This window comes from Sorex fumeus, unplaced genomic scaffold (assembly GCF_029834395.1).
Source record: "Sorex fumeus unplaced genomic scaffold, SorFum_2.1 ptg000054l, whole genome shotgun sequence".
Lineage (NCBI taxonomy): Eukaryota > Metazoa > Chordata > Mammalia > Eulipotyphla > Soricidae > Sorex > Sorex fumeus.
In genome coordinates this window covers 2,712,635-2,730,840 of record NW_026606111.1, presented here as the reverse complement: position 1 = coordinate 2,730,840, position 18,206 = coordinate 2,712,635, and the positions used below count along the sequence as shown (strand labels likewise).

Below are 18,206 nucleotides of genomic sequence, written 5' to 3'. Positions count from 1 at the left end.
CAGCTCCCGTGCGCAGCCCCTCCCCGAATATGACCCCACCTGGGCAGCTGACCCTGATGGAGGTGGTCAGTTGGTGGGCCGGGCTGAGCCACGGGGCAGGTGAGAAGAGCTGACTGCCCCGTGACGAGACCAGGTGGCACCATTTGCCCCCGCAGCAGGGCCGGACTCCATGGGATATGGGGCAGTGGCATTAGCCCTAGGCTGCCAGGGCAGCTCCACCCACGGGCTGTCTCACAGAGGCACCTGGTCAGGGTGAATTGGACTCCTGGCAGGCCCTCTCCTCCGGTCCCCAGGCCTTGCCCTGCACGTTATTGGCACCATCCTGGCCCAGCTGTGGCTCCTATGTGCAAACATCAGTCTGTGACCACACCTGCTGCCCAGCACCGCTCAGTCCAACTGCCACTCTGCTCCTGTGAGCTGGGACTGTCAGTGACCACCCGTCCCCTTCCGGCCACTCAGGGCACTTCTTCTGCCCGCACAGGGAGGCCTCTGCACATCAAGCCTCGGCTGTGAGCTGGCAGGACACACCACGGCCTCGTCCGAAGAGAGGCTGCCGCGCTAAGCCTGCTGCCGGCCCCACGGTGCAAACGGGACCCCGCAGGCCTGGACCCGCTGTGAGTGAGTGATGTGCCGCGACACACCGCGCCCAGGACTCTAGCCCTCACGCCCTTTGTGACCAGCAATAAAAGTTCTGTCCTGATAGCACGTTGTCCGCTCCCTGCCAGCCGCACCATGCCCCAGCTGAGGACCCAGCAGAACTGCATGTGCCCCTTGTGGGACCCTCCTTCCTGTGCACTGCTCAGTGCCACCCCGGACACCCTGGCCTCAGTCTCCCCAGGGCTCTGGCCCTCTGGTCCAGCTTAGGCCTCTGCATCTGAGCAGATCCCACGACAGCCCAGCTCAGGCGGGAACACGCTCTACCCCAAACCTCAGCCTACATGAGCTCCCGAGGGCCCTGCCGGGACTTGGGGTCACTTGCTGGTGATCGTGGCTGCTGGATTGAGCCTGATCATGGTGGTCCCTGCGCCCACCCACCCCCAGGGGCAGAGCTGGGGAGCCCTGGTTCTTGAGGTAGGGGGCTGGGCTGTACCTGCATAGCAGGGGATGCCCCAGGGCTGACTTTTGACCTTGGACTGGGGTGGGGCTCAGGAGCGTCATTTGCTAGGGAGGCAGACTAGTCCAGCCTCTCCCCAACTCTGTGAACCTCCATCCCTGTAAGTGATGGGACACTGGCACACCTCAGACCCCAGAGGGTTCTCCTGGGGGTCATTACCAGACTCTACCTGGACCCTGACCCCTCCTCAGAGGAAGCTCTGGGTGCCCACAGGTCTGCACCACCTTATGGGTGTAGTGGAGAAAGGATGGGATTGGGAGCGTTTGGGGCCCGTCTGCAGCCCTCCACCCTCTGGCTGCTCAGAACCTCCTCACCTGGGCCTGTGGGCACCCACCCAGCCCAGATTCTGGGCCACAGTGCCTTTCATTGACCTGTGAGTGCCTGAAACCCCAGCCCCACCACGCCCCAGGTTGGGCACCTCAGGGCATCTTGCCCTTTGATCTCGGGGCAGAAAGTGGGACTAACAGAGCAGCTGTGACATCTGAGGGGGCAGGGTGAGCCCCGCCTTTCGCTCCACTAAATCATGTCATCAGTGCCCAAGTGGCCATGGCAGAAAAATGGTTCCCATGTGGCTAGAGTGATAGCACAGTGGGGAGGGCTTTCGCCTTGCACTTGGCCAGCCCAGGTTCGATCCCTGGTACCGTATACGGTCCCCCAGGTAATGCCAAGAATGATTCCTGAGTGCAGAGGCAGGAATCAGCCCTGAGCCCCACTGGGTGTGAGTCCCCCACAAAAAGGAAAAATGGTTCCTGCCCTCTATTAGATGCAAACAAATTCCCTAATTTCTAGAGCTCCGCCTGGGAGAAGGGTGGGTAGTGTCTGGGAAGGGCAGCACAGCCCCACCCCAGCCTGCCCCTGGAGGCAGAGCAGACCCCCTGGGCGCCATGGGGAGGGCACCCTAGGCCCCCAGGAGGAGGCAGCCTCCCCTTCTCACAGGCCGCCCCCTCCCCACCCCCAGCTCTTCCATCTCAGGGTGGTTCTGGATGGGCCGTGTCCCCTTCTGCCTGCCGAGCCTAACAGCTATAGCCCCTTCAAGACCCCAGACTCCTGGCTGGGGCCCAGCCACCCCTGACCTGGAGCCCGCACTGCTGGCGTGACCTCCTGCCCCATGGACCAGGAGTGTGACCCCGGAGAGTGAGGGAGGAGGTGCGGCCCGGCAAGGGGCAGCGGCAGCTGGTGTGGGTTGGCTCCTAGCAGCGGGCGTTTTTCTTGTGAGAGAACAGATGCAGGGGACAAGGTGGGGGCCTGGTGTGCCCGGGACGGGGCGCGGCTTCCTGGACCGGACCAACCCCCCCACCCCCAGAGACAGGCCTTTGAAGTGGGGTCTGGGCTCACCTGGGCAGCCTGCCGGAATGGAACGTGGGGTCCCGCCCAGCTCCGAGGTGCCAGAGGGTTTGTTGATCACATTCCTGCACCCGCCTCAACTTCCCGGCTAAAAATAACCGGGCCGCCCAGTGTCACCGGTTAGAGGCCAGAAGGTCCCGCAAAGCCATCGCGCGCTGCAGTGCGCGGGGAGCCAGACGGGGCTTCGGCGCCCCGCAGCCCTGAGCCCAGAAGCCAGCGAGAACAGCCTTGCCTGGGGGTCCCGCACGGCCTGCGCCCCGCGCCGCCCCGCCCGCACCCCGCGTCCCGTGCCGCCTGGTGGGCTGCGGCCCCGTGCCCTCCGCTCCGCTCCCGGGCTATGCAGTTCTCGCGGCCGCCAGCAGAGGGCCCTGCCCCCTCCCGCGCGCGGCCCTTCACCTCGCGGTCCCACAGCTGTTCCCCGCCGAAGATTGGCAGCCGGGCTGCGGGTTGCCATGGGGATAGGCAAATAAGGGCGGGCGGCGCGGGACTCCGATTGGTCCGCGGGCGCGCGCCCCGCCCTGGAGGGCGGGACCGGGCGCCAGGCTCTATATAGGGGAGCGCGCGGCGCGCCGGGCCGCGGAGGCGGGGCCGGCGCGGGGGCGGGGGCGGCGGGAAGCCGGGGCAGCGGCCGGGCGCCTCCCACGCGGCCCCGCGTGGGTCCCGGGGCAGCGGCCGTCGTCCCCCTCGAGGCCCGGCCCGGGACGTGTCCGGCGGCCGCCTCGAGTTGGCGGCCAGAAACTTTTCCCTCCCGCGGCTGGCGTCCCGCCGCTCGCGGGAGAGCGGGGGAGCGGCCCGGGCCTCCCCCCGCGCCGCCGCCCGTCGGGGCCGCGCCGCGCGCGGGCGATGGCCGCGGAGCTGGCGATGGGCGCCGAGCTGCCCAGCAGCCCGCTGGCCATCGAGTACGTGAACGACTTCGACTTGATGAAGTTCGAGGTGAAGAAGGAGCCCCCCGAGGCCGAGCGCTTCTGCCATCGCCTGCCGCCCGGCTCGCTGTCGTCGACGCCGCTCAGCACGCCCTGCTCGTCCGTACCCTCATCGCCCAGCTGCTGCGCGCCCAGCCCGGGCGCGGGGGGCGGCGCGGGCGCAGGGGGCGGCGCGGGGCCGCCGGGCGGCGCGGCCGGGGCCGTCGGGGGCGCGGCGGGGAAGGCGGCGCTGGAGGAGCTGTACTGGATGGGCGGCTACCCGCACCCGCTGCACCCCGAGGCGCTGCACCTGACGCCCGAGGACGCGGTGGAGGCGCTCATCGGCCCCGGGCACCCCGCGGGGCCCCACGGCGCGCACCACCCGGCGGCCGCCGCGGCCTACGAGGCCTTCCGGGGCCCGGGCTTCGCGGGCGGCGGCGGCGCGGACGAGGCGGGCGCCGGCCCCCAGCACGGCGGCCACGGCCACGGCCACCACCACCACCACCACCAGCACCAACACCACCCCGCGCACGGCGGCCACCACGTGCGCCTGGAGGAGCGCTTCTCCGACGACCAGCTGGTGTCCATGTCGGTGCGCGAGCTGAACCGGCAGCTGCGCGGCTTCAGCAAGGAGGAGGTGATCCGGCTGAAGCAGAAGCGCCGCACGCTCAAGAACCGCGGCTACGCGCAGTCGTGCCGCTTCAAGCGGGTGCAGCAGCGGCACATCCTGGAGAGCGAGAAGTGCCAGCTCCAGGGCCAGGTGGAGCAGCTGAAGCTGGAGCTGGGGCGCCTGGCCAAGGAGCGGGACCTGTACAAGGAGAAATACGAGAAGCTGGCGGGCGCGGCCGCCTTCCCGCGGGAGTCCTCGCCGCCGCGGGCCGGGCCCGGCGGGGCCAAGGGCGCGCCCGACTTCTTCCTGTGAGGCCACCGCGCGCCCCCCCGCACGCCCCCCGCGCCCGCCCCACGCCTGCCGGCGTCGGACTCTGCAAGTATCTCGGACGCGAGCGGAGGAAGCTGCTTCGCTCCCGGCCGGTCCCCTCGGCCCCCGTCCCCGCATGTGCGCCCGCCCCGCCTGCCGCCTGCCGCCCGCCCCGCCCCGGCCGCGCCCGTCCCGCCGCCGCCGGACCCCGGGCTGCGCCCCCGCCGCCGCTCCTCTCCGCGCCGGACCCGTTGTGTTCCTGCTCCGGGAAAACGCGCAACGGGTCCTGCTCCGGGGAAACGCGCTTGCTCTCGACTCGAGCGAGCGGGACGGTGACCACCGTCCGCTCCGCAGACAGCCCCCCTTCCGAGGAGGTGCGCGCCCGGGCTCCCGCCTGGGGTCCGGCTGTCCCGTGAAGCCCGTTTCCTTCTGTCCGTGAGCCCCACGGTGTTCCCGGGCGCGCGGGCGCCGGGAAAGTTCCTCGGGGGACCTGGTCTCCCCGCACACGAAGAAGGGCGCGTCGGCACCAACAAAATAAACCCGTTTGGATCACCGGTCTCCGGAGCCTGGGCTCTCTGTGCCGCCTGAGTTCCCCCCCCCCACACACGGGGAAAAAGTGAGGCCCCGGCCGGGGCGTGGGGGAGCACGCCCAGGGGGCAGTTCCGAGCTGGGGACCTAGTACCAGGCACTGTCCCCTCCTCGCTTCTTGCTTCTCCTCGCTTCTTGCTTCTCGGAGCTGACTACTGCCCCGAAAGGGCAAAGGGCGTCCCTTGGCGTCTCGGGGTCCTCCGCAGCCAGGTCCGGTGTTCGCACCGGGGGGCACTGCCTCCGACTGCCGTGCCCCCGGGCCTTCCCGGCTGGGGGTGGGCTTGCCCCCTGCGCACCCGGAGGCAGTGAGTTTGTGGGTTTGTGGGGTCTCCCTGCGGACACCCTACCTGGAGGCACCATCACAAGAGTCTTTTTTTTTTTTAATTTTGCTTTTTGGGTCACACCCAGCGATGCACAGGGGTTACTCCTGGTTCATGCACTCAGGAATTACTGCTGGCCATGCTTGGGGGACCATATGGGATGCTGGGAATTGAACCCAGGTCCGGCTGCTTGCAAGGCAAATGCCCTCCCCGCTGTTCCATTGCTCCAGCCCCACCAGAGAGTCTTTAGAAGTGAACTTAGATAGTAGAAACACCAGAGGTGGGCCACCTCAGAGAGAGGGGAGGGAGCGAGCAGGATCAGATTGGGGGCTGCTCACACGGGAAGTCCAGCCAAAGCAGGACCTCAGAACAGGACTGACAGGGGTGGAGGGGGATCCTATCCAGGTCCATGACTGGGGGCTCTGAGAATAATTTCCGGGAGGTGGGTGGGCAGAGCCCTCAGGGCTCCTCTGCCTGCCCCCTGCTCCCCACCTCCGTTCCTTGATCCAGGCAGGAGCTCTGAGTGGGTTTAGAAGTGTAGGGGGACTGTGAGCCTGGCAGGCAGGGGCCCTCACCAGCCCGTCCCCTCCCAGCCCCTGCCCTGCCACCCTATCCAACTGGCAGGAACCTGGGCCACAGCAGCCAGGGACAGCTTTGGGAGGCTGGGCAGGGAGTGTGCAGGCTCAGTGGGCTGAGGGGTCATAGACTCTGCACCCCAATCTCAAACCCCTGGGACCTGGGTCTGGCCTCATTCCTTGGCTTTGCACCGCTCACGGGCCCAGTTCCCACCTTGTTGTCATGGGGGTCCCCAACCATGTCCTCGCCCCCTATTTGCTCTCTTGTCACCTCCAGCCTGACCGTATGGCTTCAGGGTCCCCACCCGTGAGAAGCGGGTCCCCTGAGGTAGCAGGAGCCCCTCCTGGCACCACCCCCGGCAGCATCTTGGGCGTCACAACAGGTGGGGGTGTGCATGCGGGGAGTGTGAGAGGAGGGCTTTACAGAGCACATTCTACCTGCTACCCCCGGAGCCACCCCAGAGCCCCTGAAGCCTCTCCTGCATCTAGAAGGCTCACCCCAATGCATGCAGAGTGCAGGACCCCGCCCCCCCATGCATGCAGAGTGCGGGACCCCTTGGCCCCCACGCATGCAGAGTGCAAGACCCATACATACCCCCAGTAACAGCAGCGTGCATTGCCCCACAGCCACCTAAGTGCACAGCTCCTCATAACCCACAGAGCACCCTTCCAACCCCCCAAACCCCTCATACCCCCTCACAGCCCCTCACAACCCTGATATACCCCCCCACAGGCTACATAGCCCCCACAGGCTGCAGCCAGGTATGGACTCCAGCAGCTGGATGGTGGAGTCTCACCCACATGCCGTGGTAACCGGTGCTCCCCGCGGGCCCCTTCTCTGCACCCTGCATCCCAGACCCAGTTGCCACCAGCTGCCTGCAGCAGTACCCCACCCCGCCCCCGGCTCCTGGTTTGTGCGGTGCTCAGGGGGTTGACGAGACCAAGGCTGTGCCCTCGAGGTGGGCCACACAGACACCCTCCAGAGACATCCCGTGGGGGACTAGGACAGACACAGGGACCCCTGAGATTCATCCATCCCCCACCCTACCCCATGGAGCAGCCCAAGGCGCCCCAACACCTGCCCTGCTGCCCTGGGCCCCTCAGATGGGCAGAGGGGCCTGTGGGGGCGGTGAGGATCTGGAGGCTTAAGAGGTTGTGAGATCTGTGGGATTGGGGTGTGGGGGCTCTGGAGGCTGTGGGGGAAGTGGGACTTTGGGGGACTTTGGGGACTATGGGACTGTAGGGGCTATTGGGGTCTGTAAAAATGTGGGGGGCTATGGGGGCTGTGAGGATTATGGGGCTATGGAGGGCTTTGGGGGCTGTAGGTGTTTGTGAGGATCTTTGGGGGCTGTGGGGGGCTGTGAGGGGCTGTGGGGATCTTCGGGGGCTGTGGGGGGCTCTGAGAGTCTGTGAGGATCTTTGGGGGCTATAGGAGGCCTGTGGGAGGCTGGAGGTTCTGGGGGGCTATATGGGGCTGTGAGGGTTTGGGGGGGCTGGGGGAGCTGTGACACTTCTGGCCCTCCCACCCTCCCATAGACCTGTGTCAGCTCACACCCCATCCGTGGGCCTGAGGGAATCAAAGCTCCAGGAACTCGGAGGTCTCCTCCCTCCAGCCACCATGCAAACTACAGAGAGGTGAAAGGGTCCCGGTACTTGGGGACACTCCTGGGAGTCCCCAACCTCCCCTACCCCGTCCAGCCCTATGCAGCCCTGCAGGCGCCTCTGGGCTGGCTCCAGCCTATCACCCCAGGGCCACTCATGACTAGGGTACCGGGGCTGCAAAAGGACTGCTGGAGTGCAGGGAAGGGGCCCAGAGATCCCCGTCTGGAAGGTGCCTGAGGGAAGGGCCACAGGGAGCAGTGGAGCGAGGTTCAGGGGACACCGCAGCTGAGAGGGACCAGCTTGAGAGCAGAATCCACCACAAGAGGGCGCTGCCCGCTCCTGATCCAAGGGGCACTCTATTAGGGCCCAATTTAAGGAGTGCAGAGGGGAGGAGCCGGGAAAGCCAGATGCCCACTGACCAGGTTTCTAGGGTCCTGGAAGTGAGATGCCCCCGGTGGCTTCATGGTTTGCTAAGGGACAGGTGGGTGGGCTGGCAGAGTGGGAGGAACGGAATGGAGGAAGAAGAGGGGGAATGAATGAAAGGGGATGGGATGGAGGGGATGGAGGAGGAAGAGGGGGGAGAAAGGGATGGAGGAGGGGAGGGGTGGAGGAGTAGGATGAGGAGGGATACAGGAGGGGGAGGGATGGAGGAGGTGAAAGATGGTGAAGGGGAGAAATGGAAGCGGGAAAGAAAGAAGGGAGAGGAAAAGGGTGTGGAGGGAAGGGAAGAAGGGGATGGGAAGAGGAAGGAAGGAGAGGGCTGCAGGAGAAGCCAGGGGGAGCAGAGAATGAGTGGCCGAAGTGCCACCGGGATGGGAAGATTTGGGTGGGAGGTGCCTAGGAGTCCCCGCAGAGCTCCAGGTCCTGAAGCTCCCCGCCACGCGTCCTCGCTCACTGCAGAGCACAAGCACAGAGAAGAGCAGACTCATTTGCTGATGGATTTATAGCCGTCCAGGTTCACAGTGACTGGGGCAGCGCAAGGGGGGGGTAGACGTGGCTGGAGCAGCGGAGGCGTGGCTAGAGCCTAGTGGGCGTATCCATAGCAGAGGAGGCGTGGCTAGAGTTGAGGGCATGGCTGGCGTCGAGTGGGCGTGGTTGTGTTCGAGTGGGCGTGGCTAGAGCAGAGGTGGCTTGGAGAAGGGGTGGGGTGATTACCCAGGAGAGGTCTTTGACCTTGCACAGGACCAATCTGGGTAAGATCCCCGGCTCCCCACAAGATTCCCTGAGTTCGCCAGGAATGATCCTTGAGCTTAGAGGCAGGAATGAGTCTTGAGCACTGCTGTGTGTGCCCCCCACGGAAAAAAAATAAGGAATCTTAACAGTAGCTGTGCAGGTAACAGGCAGGTCCAGCCCCGGCTCCTCCTACCCACCCCCCCCACCCCCCCCAGTCTCCCTTCCTCCCGCCTTCCAGGCCTTGCCGCCAAGCTTGCTGACCTGGGCAGAAAGCACAACTGGCTTAGCCTGGGCACCACCAAAGCTGCATTTCCACAGCTGCGGCTGCAGGGGCTCCTCTGAGAGCAGGGACTGCAGGCGGCTTGTGTGCAGGTAATGACGCAGTCTGTGAAGACAGGCGAGATGGATAGTGGGTTCAGGCTAAGAAAGAGGACCTGGCCTGTTCTGACGTGACCTCAGCAGGGCTTGCTCTTTCGCTGCCCTCTGGGCAATTCCTTTCCTGAGCCTTCCTCCTCCAGGCTGGCCTCCCTGACTCCCCAGTTAAGTGCCCTGAGGTCCCTGGGAGCAGCTGCTCCAACAACAAGGGCAGGCACTACCCATCCCTGGGTGGAGACCCCCTGGCCTTGTCCCTGCCACCACCGCCCTGTGCGCCCTTCTGAGAAGCTTCCTGGGGGCTAGCACCCCTTCTACCCCAGGGAGCATCTGAAGGTCCCAGCACCCAAAGGGCCCTCAGTGGGACTCGATATACAGGCAGCTGCTGGTCCAGTGATGTGAGTGTCTCGCCTCCCTCCCTGCCTCAATCACATGGGCCAGGGTCTCCCTGGAGGCCCCCAGCACTCTGCAAGGGTCTGTGCCCTGGAACTGTGGGGGCTGCGGGGAGCTGCAGGGGTTGTGGGGAGTTATGAGGGGCTGTGGGGGGCTGTGGGGGGCTGTGGGGATTGTGGGGAGCTCTGTGAGGCTGTTGGGACAGTGGGGGCTGTGGGGGGAGGAAGAGGGGAGGGAGGGGAGGAATGGGGGAAAGGGAAAGAGAAGGGGAGAGAGGAGAGGCTCAGGGGAGAGGAGAATGGAAGGGGGAAAGAGAGTAGGGAGATGAGGAAAGGGAGAGGGGAGGCAGGGAAGGGAGGGGATGAAAAAGGAAGGTAAGGGGGAAGGGGAGGGGGAGAGAGGAGGGGAGAGGGAGGGGAGAGGGGAGGGGGCAGGGATGGGAAGGAAGGAGGGAGGCAGGGGAGAGGGAGAGGGGAGGGAAGAGAGAGGAGGGAGGAGGAGGGGGGGCTGAAGAGGAGAGGGCGGGAGGGTGCAGAGGCCCGAGGTCTGGCCACCCAGTCTCATCTGCCCGCACAGGCTGGTGCCTGGACCTGGCTAACTCCTGGGGGCTTGAGAAGTCAAATGAAGCTGACTCAGCACCGAGGGCCAAGCGTCAGGCTCAGCAACCAGAGGGTTGTGAGCGCCTGGTCACTTCTTACCAAATCCTCTGGGCGGTGGGGCCTGAGCGATAGGACAGCGGGGCGGGCACTTGCCTGACCTGCAGAGGACCTGGGTTCAATCCCCAGCATCCTGTGTGGTCTCCCAAGCTGCCAGGTGTAATTCCTGAGTGCCGAGCCAGGAGAAACCCCGCAAAGACACAAAGACAAACAAGCAAGTAAACAGACACAAAAGAATTCCTGTGACAGGTCAGAGCGAGCAATAGTACAGCAGGCACAGCTCTTGTCTTGGACATGGGGACCCCGTTTGCTCCCCAGAACCCTGCATGGTCTCTGTGGCTTCCCAACTGCATATAGAGCCAGGAGGAAGATTGAGGGGCTGGAGCAATAGCACAGCGGGGAGGGCATTTGCCTTGCACACGCCCAACCTGGGTTCGATTCCCAGCATCCCAGATGGTACCCTGAGCACTTCCAGGGGTAATTTCTGAGTGCATGATCCAGGAGTAACCCCTGAGCATCCCCAGGTGTGACCCAAAAAGCAAAAACAACAACAACAGGAGTAAGCTTGATCTCTAGGGGAGCCACAGAGGCAGCCCAGGCCTAGGGCAATAGCCCAAACCCCCGCTAGGAGTGGTCCCCAAAGCCAAAAACCAAATGAAATATAATAAGTCAAGCTGGACCCTTCCACTCAATCCTCAGGGCCAGAACCTGCCCCTCTGTGCCCCAGCAGGACGGCCGGGTGCCCCCCGCGCACAGGTGCTACATGGCTGAGGACTTGCACACGCACCCCTCCTGCCTTTGGGGAGGACCCGGGAAACTGGTCCAGCATCTGTGCCAAGGCCACAGACTGGACTTCAGTTCCCAAGACACAGTCCAGGCCACTGTTGGGTCAGAAGTGAGAACCTGGGTTCACACAGGACGCCGAGGGTGAGCAGAAGACAACCCAACACAGGGCGTCGGAGGGAGAAACTGGCAGAGAATCGGGTCCTGTAGGAGGTCACAGCAGGAGGGGCCAGGGACTGGGTTATTGGGACCAGGGTGGAGGGCAGGGGACGGACACTGGTTAGACTGTAGTCTGGATAGTGTTATGCAGAAAACTGATGACGAATAATATTGTAAACCTAAAATAAAATGTAACAGAAAGAAAGGAGAAAATTGGATGCATGATTAGGAATTTGAAAGAAAGAAAGGGAACTGGATGCGTGCCATATAGATGGTTGGTGAGGGATAAATGCACAGTCGGCAGGGGGAGGGTGGAGGGAGGGAAAGATGGGTGGGGAAGGGAGGGGCGAGTGGGTGAGGGAGGGAGGGCAGGATGGGCAGCTGATGCATGGATGAAAGGGTGGGTGAATGGGAGTATAGGTGATTCGTTTGTGGAGTGGATGGACAGGGGGCGAGTGAGTAATTTAATTAGATGGGTCTGCAGAGAGACGGGGGGTGGACGGATGGTAGTCTCTAGGGGAAATTATGTACACACTTCTGTTTTTCAAACACAAGGACTCGCTCCTGTGTCTAAGGAAAGACAAAGGGGCCTTAAGAATCCACGTCAGGGGCTGGAGCGATAGTACAGTGGGTAGGGCGTTTGCCTTGCACGTGGCCAACCGGGTTCAATTCCCAGCATCCCATGTGGTCCCCCGAGCACCGCCAGGAGTAATACCTGAGAGCAGAGCCAGTAGTAACCCCTGAGCATCACCGGGTGTGACCTAAAAAGGAAAAAAAAAATCCACGTCAGAGGCAGGAGAGGACAGTGGGGAGAGCACTTGCCTTGCACAAGGCCTGTCTGGGTCGATGCACCCAAGCACTGCCAGGGATGATTTCTGAGCCCTTCTGGGTGTGGCCCCAAAACAAACAAACAAAAAGAACCGACCAAACTGTCTCCTGTTCCCAGCTTGCCGATAAAGAGCCTCTTGTGGAGTGACAGGTAAGCAGGGCTCAGGGCCCTGGCTGCGCAGTGGCTCTGGGGTCCCCTCATGTGGCCCATAGCCTTGGTGCCTCCTCTGGAGGCCTGTCCTGTGGGGCTGAGCCACTGGTCCTTCCTGTTGTCCCCTGCAGTCCGGCCCTGGGATTCTTTCTCTGACAGACTTGAGCCTGGTTTCCACGGCCACACTCGTCTCTCGGGGCCTGAGCGTTAGCGGCACTGTGGGACTGGGGGCCGCCCTGCGTGTCAGGACAGCGTATGCGCAGGTGACAGGAACACAGTGAGGCGGGGGAGGCCAGGCCCACCAGTAGCCACTGGCCCCCAGTAAATGTTCTCCCTTTCCGGCCGGGGCTCCCCCACCTCTGACACCTGCTGGCTTTGGTGGCCGGGACAAGGGGTTGCTCCTCACTTACGGGCACTGCCCCATCCCTTGTCCCCATTAAAGGGACAATGGGAGAATAAGCACTTTTCTTTCTTCATTTGCCGCTGTCTGCTAATACCATATTGATGATAATTTCTCTTTAATGGGCTATTTGCGGTAATTATGATACACGGAGTGAGTAATTGTCTCTGACTGGGAGCAGCCTGCAGCTTCTCGGCCACCAGCTCTGCCCTCTACCGACCCGCCCCAGCCTGCCAGGGCACTGTCCCTGGATCCATCCTCTCTCCCCAGAGCCGCCCCTCCCACCTGTGTGCCACCGGCCTTGCTGCTGGGGACCCTCCTGCTCCCAGGGACAGGCCCAGTGTCCAGCTCTCTGCCCAGACATGGGCCCCCCACAGCTTTCTGGGCTCTCTGGCTGCACTGGAGCGGGCACCCTCATCACAGGACAACGAGGGACCTGCTGCTCTCAAGAGTCAGGACTGCTGCCAAGTCCCTAGATGCGAGCCCCTCAGACCCTCACACCCCAAATGCCTCAGACCTTCACACCCCTCAGACCCTCACACCCCTTAGACCCCTCAGACTCTCAGACCCCTCACACCCCTCAGACCCTCACACCCTTCAGACCCCTCAGACCTCTCAGACCCTCACACCCCAAATGCCTCAGACCTTCATACCCCTCAGACCTTCACACCCCTCAGACCCTCACACCCCAAATGTCTCAGACCCTCACACCCCAACCCCCTCAGATCCTCACAGCCCTCAAACCCCTCAGACCCTCACACCCCTCAGACCCTCACACCCCAACCCCCTCAGACCCTCACACCCCTCACACCCCAAAGGCCTCAGACCCTCACACCCCAAACCCCTCAGACTCTCACACCCTCAGAACCTCAGAGACCCTCAAACCCCTCAGACCGTCAGACCCCTCAGACTTTCAGACCCTTATACTCCAAACCCCCCAAGCCCTCATACCCCTTTGACCCCTTAGACCTCTCAGACCCCTCACACCCTCAAGCCTCAGACCCCTCAGACCCTCACACCACTCAGACCTCAGGCCCTCAGACCCCTCACATCCTCACATCCCTCAGACCCCCAGACCCTCAGACCTCAGACCCTTATTCCCCAAACCCCTCAGACCCTCAGACCCCTCAGACCCTCAAGCACCTGCTTGTGACAAGGTCTGAGGGCAGTGGGCTGGACGTCCAGACTGCACTGGCCAAGGAGAGAGCAAATGGAGGGAGGAAACAGTGCCCCCCTCCAGGCCTGGTGGTGCTGTGGGCAGGGGCGGCCTCTGGCGTTCTGGTCAGTGCACCCTAGCACTGGGGGCCCAGGGTGCGGGCACTGGCCCAGCCCCCACACTCCGTCATAATTAAGCCGCATCGGCTAATTCATTGAGTGGCCAGGACGCCAATTAGCAGCTTGATTGAGACTGGAGGAGGGTGAAGGGCACCACGGGCTGTGACTGCGCCCGCCTCCCCGCCTCCCTGCTCCCCTCTGACCCCCACTGGCTCCCCTGCAGGGCGTGCCACTCTCTGCCCAACCGGCAGCAGGACAGGGAGCGCTGCCCCTCTGGAGCCTCTCGGGCCTCATCTCCAGGAAGAGTCTGTCCCGGGTGGGTGCAGGACCACAGTTTACTTCTCACTTGCCCTCCCCTCCCCGCCCTCCCCTTTCCTCTCCTCCTCTGCCCACCTCACCTCCTCTTTCTTCCCCTCAACTCACCTCTCCCTTTCCTCCTTCTCCCTCCTCCTCCTCCTCTCCTCCCCCTCCCCCTCTCCCTCTCCCATGCTCCCTCCTGGGTCTGCACCGAGGGCTGTGGACACACAGGGGCCTGAGCCTGGGCCTGTCTGGAGCCTCTTGCCCCCATGTCCATCCACATGGCTGCAGGCCCTTTCTCGGCTCCTCATTCCTGGGCTGTAACAACACCCTGTGACAAGGCTGTGCCCCAACAGGCCCCGCAGCAGAGGGTCCCACCAATAGTCTGGGTGCAGAGGTGAAGCAAGATGGAGACTTGCAGGCTGAGGGACCCTCTCCGGGACTTCCCAGGGGGCAGGAGTTCTGGGAGCCCTGGCAAGGTTTATGCGGATGCTGAGGCAGGTACAGTGGGGAGACCCCAGGTGGGCAGGACACAGCCTGGGGAGCTGTGGAGGGAGCACCCAGGGCCCGGGGCCTGTGGGAGGGAGCACCCTACGGTTCTGTGGCTCCGTTCCAGGTACCAAGGACCCCTCGGGGTCACTCCTGAGTGGAGCCAGGCTAGGCCGAGCCCCTCCAGTGTGGCCCTACCCCCAACCCCAGGTGATGGACGTATGTTTGTATCAGCTCTGACAGAACCGACCCCACACTCGGCACTGCCCAAGTCGCCCAGTGGGTCTCCACAGAGCAGGGCGGGGGCCCGAGGGGGACCTGCTGGTCTCGGTCCCTGAGGTGGACGGCCTGTGAGGACCCAGGAGGCCCCATTGTCCTGCCCCCATACCTGAGTCTGCACGGTGACAGGACCCCTGGGTGCAGTGTGCCAGGAGAAAGGGCGCAGGTGTGCTCACCCAGAGCAGGGCACCTGCCGGGCGGGGGTGCCACCCGCTGCCAAGGTGTGGGCTTAACGGCTTCGGGGGCAGTTCCCCCTCCCAGCTTTGCCGGGCCCTGATGGCTCTGTCTGCCTGTGCCCTGGTCTCTGTCCGCCTTTCTCTGCCTCTGCCTCTGTGTCTCTGTCTTTTAGGCGGGGGTGGGGGGTGGGGGGTGGGGGGGGGGCGATGGGGGTTGGCACACACCCGGACAGTGCTCAGGGGTCACTCCTGGCAGGCTTTAGGGACCAAAAGGGGACTGTGTGGGGACTGTGTGGGATTTTAGGGACCAAAGTAGGGTTGGCCTCGGGCGGGTCAAGGCCCTGCCCACTGTACTGTCCAGCCGCGTCCCTCTGTCTCCGTCCGTCTCTCCATCCCCGCCCCACCCCGCCCTGCCGCGCATCAATGTCCAGTGTCCACGCTGCCGGAGCCTGGGGCGCGCCCACACCGTGGACGGGGCACCGTGCGGAACTCCGGGTGCTGAGCGCCCCCTGGCGGCAGCGAGGAGCAGCACAGCCGGACGGGAAGCCTGGACTCGCCAGGTGCGCGCCTGGGTGTGGGCCCGGGTCGCGCCGCAGCTCCCCGCGCTCCTGAGCGCAGCCAACCGGCCAGCAGGCGCCCTGGGGCCGCCGGCGCAGCGCCTCGGGAGACGGTCGATGTGACCACTGAGTCCCAGAAGTCCCAGAGGACACGGAGAGGACACGGAGCACACCCCAGGCTCCCCTCACCTCCCGTCCCAGGGCAGGCATCAGGTCCCCAGTATGGTCGTCTTAGGGCCTCTCGGCCGCTCAGGAGGAAGGAGGGGCCGCTTCCTACAGGCCTGGGGCGGGTGCGGTGGGGGAGGGAGAGTGCAGGTATCCCCGCCTCCCAGTGCTGGCCTAGGGGGAGGTCCTGGGAGCAGAATGGGGAGAGTGGGGTTTCCTGCTCCTTCTCACTTTTTTTTTTTTTTTGCTTTTTGGGTCACACCCGGTGCACAGGGGTTACTCCTGGCTCTGCACTCAGGAATTACTCCTGGAAGTGCTCGGGGGACCATATGGGATGCTGGGAATCGAACCCTGGTTGGCAGCATGCAAGACAAACGTCCTATCCCCAGCCCCACCTCGCACCTTTGGGACCCCCTCACCATATCCACTGAGGTGCTGGTGACCAGTACACTTAGACAGACACCACTGGGGTGACCTCCAGGGGAAAGGACCTGACAGGAAAGGAAACATAAATACCACGAGGGGTGGTTGTGTGTGCACGTGTCCTGTGTATGTGTGCACATGCACGTGTGTCATCTGTGTGCATGCATGTGTGTACATGTGCATATGTGTTGTGTCTGAATGTATGTCACATGTGCATGTGTGTTCACGCACATCATGTATGTGCATGCATGTGTGCAAGTTTATGCACATATTTCGTGTGTGCAGGTTGAGTGCATCGTGTTTGTTCATGCTTGTGCATCTGCATGCATGTGTGCATATGTGCATGTGTTGTGAACATGATGCATGCATGCAAGGGCATCATGCGTGCATGTATGTGTGCACCTGCGTGCACGTTGTGCATTGTGTATGCATGTGTCCATGTTTGCACACGGTGTATGCATTCATGTGTACATGTGTCTTGTGTGCACTGCTCATGGTTGTCTATGCTGTAGACATGCATATGCTTGTATGAATGTGTGTGTACATGTGTGTGTGTGTGACAGGACAGGATCAGGAAGGCGCCATTGAGCCCACGTCTGAGGCCCCTCAGAGGAAACCAGGTTTATCCTTGGTGTCTTGTTGCCTCTCCAGCTGTGCCATGGACTGTCACCGCAAACACCAGGCCCTGCCCTGCACCTCTGGTCTGTTGCAAATTGGGAGCTGATGTGTGAAGGCGGCCCCCGGGTGGGGGGGGCCGTGTCGGGGAGGGTGCTCCAGTGTGCGTGTGTGGGCAGCTCAGCAGGGCCCTCAGTTCCTGCAAGTCTGGCGGGGCCCACACTCCTGGGTCCCCTCCTGGCCAGACCCACCCATTTGCCTCTATCACTTCCATTCCCACAACCCCCCCCCCCCGCCAGGGGCCTGGGGTCTGAGCCCTGGGGGGCAGCAGGTCCTGGTACAGAGAGGTGCTCAGGGAAGCACGCTGGAAGGAGATCCACTGCAGGGGGTAGGAGCAGGTGCCGGGGCTGGGTGGGGGTGTTATTAGCAGGCGTGCTGGGGTCTAACTGGGAGTCCTGGCAGAGAGAGGGTGTAGCAGAGGGAGGGGGAGGAGGGCTGATTGCAGAGAAAGAGGGGTGCCGGGGTGATTAGTAGGGGTCCCAACACGGGAGCATGCTAGTGTCAGTCATCTGCCTGGTGCCCCCTCTGGTTTGAAGGGTCCCCCGGGGCAACACCTGGCCTTGAACCTGAATTTCCAGCTATCCTCAACTTCTGTGGGGACCCCAAGAAGAGTTGCCCCAGGTCTTCCTGCTGAGAGCACAGAGCCACGTGCCCCCACAGCCTGCCATAGTGTCCGCAACTACCCTGGTTGTGTGCCAGCGGGTCACCATCCCGGCTGTCCATATCGCCTTGGCCGGACACCATCTCAGCTGGACATCACCTCAGTTGGACACCACCTCAGCCGTTCACACCACTTTAGTCAGACATACCTCAGGCAGACACCACCTCAGCTGTCCCCACTACCTCAGCCGGACACCACCTCAATTCTCCACAGCACTTCAGTCGAATACCACCTCAGCTGTCCATACATCAGTGGTCTACCTCTGCCAGACACCACCACCTCAGTCATCTATACCACCTCAGCTGGACACCATGGCAGTCATTCACACCACCTGAGCATTCTATACCACTTCAGCCAGACAACTCAGTCATCCACACCGCCTGCAGCGCCTCTGAGTAGGGTGACATCTTCCACATGCCACTGCCCTGTCCAGTTTGTTAGTGGAGCCGGTGGGCTGCATGGGGCAGGGAGGCCCTGGGGGGCTGCGGGGGCTGGTGTCCCTGGCAGCAGGAACCCCTTTGGACCCGGAAGGCTGTGGTAGTTCCGGTGTGGCGCATTAGATAGCCTAATGGATTCTGGATTGATTTTTCATTAATTTGGTAAAAATCTTTTCCTTTCCCCCATGATTCTGTCTGAAAGCACGGCCCCGACATTCCAGTAAGTCACTCTTGCTTTCACGCATGTCTGGCTCGTGGTGGGCGCGGTGAGAGCCTGGGTGCCAGTCAGGCAGGTAGGAACTACATTACACAGGGGGAAACTGAGGCAGAAGGTGAGCCCCTCCCTCCCATGCGGAGGGCCCTCCTGGACCTGGTGCTCGCCTCCACCCTCAGACTTAAGTGCTGGCCTGGGGACCAGTTGCAGTCCTCGCCCTACCTCCTCTCTGCTACAGCCTGGGGGGCCCCTTTCCTCCCTCTGTGCCAGGGTCCAGGT

The 18,206-nt window shown here is 63.2% G+C and overlaps 2 protein-coding genes across 2 annotated transcripts in view; both read left to right on the top strand.

Moving 5' to 3' along the window:
* ZC3H3 (zinc finger CCCH-type containing 3) overlaps window positions 1-584 on the top strand; it is a 33,595-nt gene extending 33,011 nt beyond the window's left edge. Inside the window, exon 12 of the mRNA XM_056125027.1 lies at window positions 482-584. Coding sequence (XP_055981002.1) covers window positions 482-513 — 32 coding nt within the window. The 3' untranslated portion in view covers window positions 514-584. The remainder of the gene's footprint in view (window positions 1-481) is intronic.
* Window positions 585-3,246: 2,662 nt separating this feature from the next.
* MAFA (MAF bZIP transcription factor A) lies at window positions 3,247-4,289 on the top strand. Its single transcript, XM_056125238.1, has one exon. It carries the CDS (start codon window positions 3,302-3,304, stop codon window positions 4,280-4,282), a length of 981 nt encoding a protein of 326 aa, XP_055981213.1. The 5' UTR covers window positions 3,247-3,301; the 3' UTR covers window positions 4,283-4,289.
* The last annotated feature ends 13,917 nt before the right edge of the window (window positions 4,290-18,206 follow it).

Coding starts and splice junctions, on each gene's coding strand:
- MAFA (XM_056125238.1), top strand. CDS start 3,302: ATGGCCGCGGAGCTGGCGATGGGCGCCGAGCTGCCCAGCAGCCCGCTG.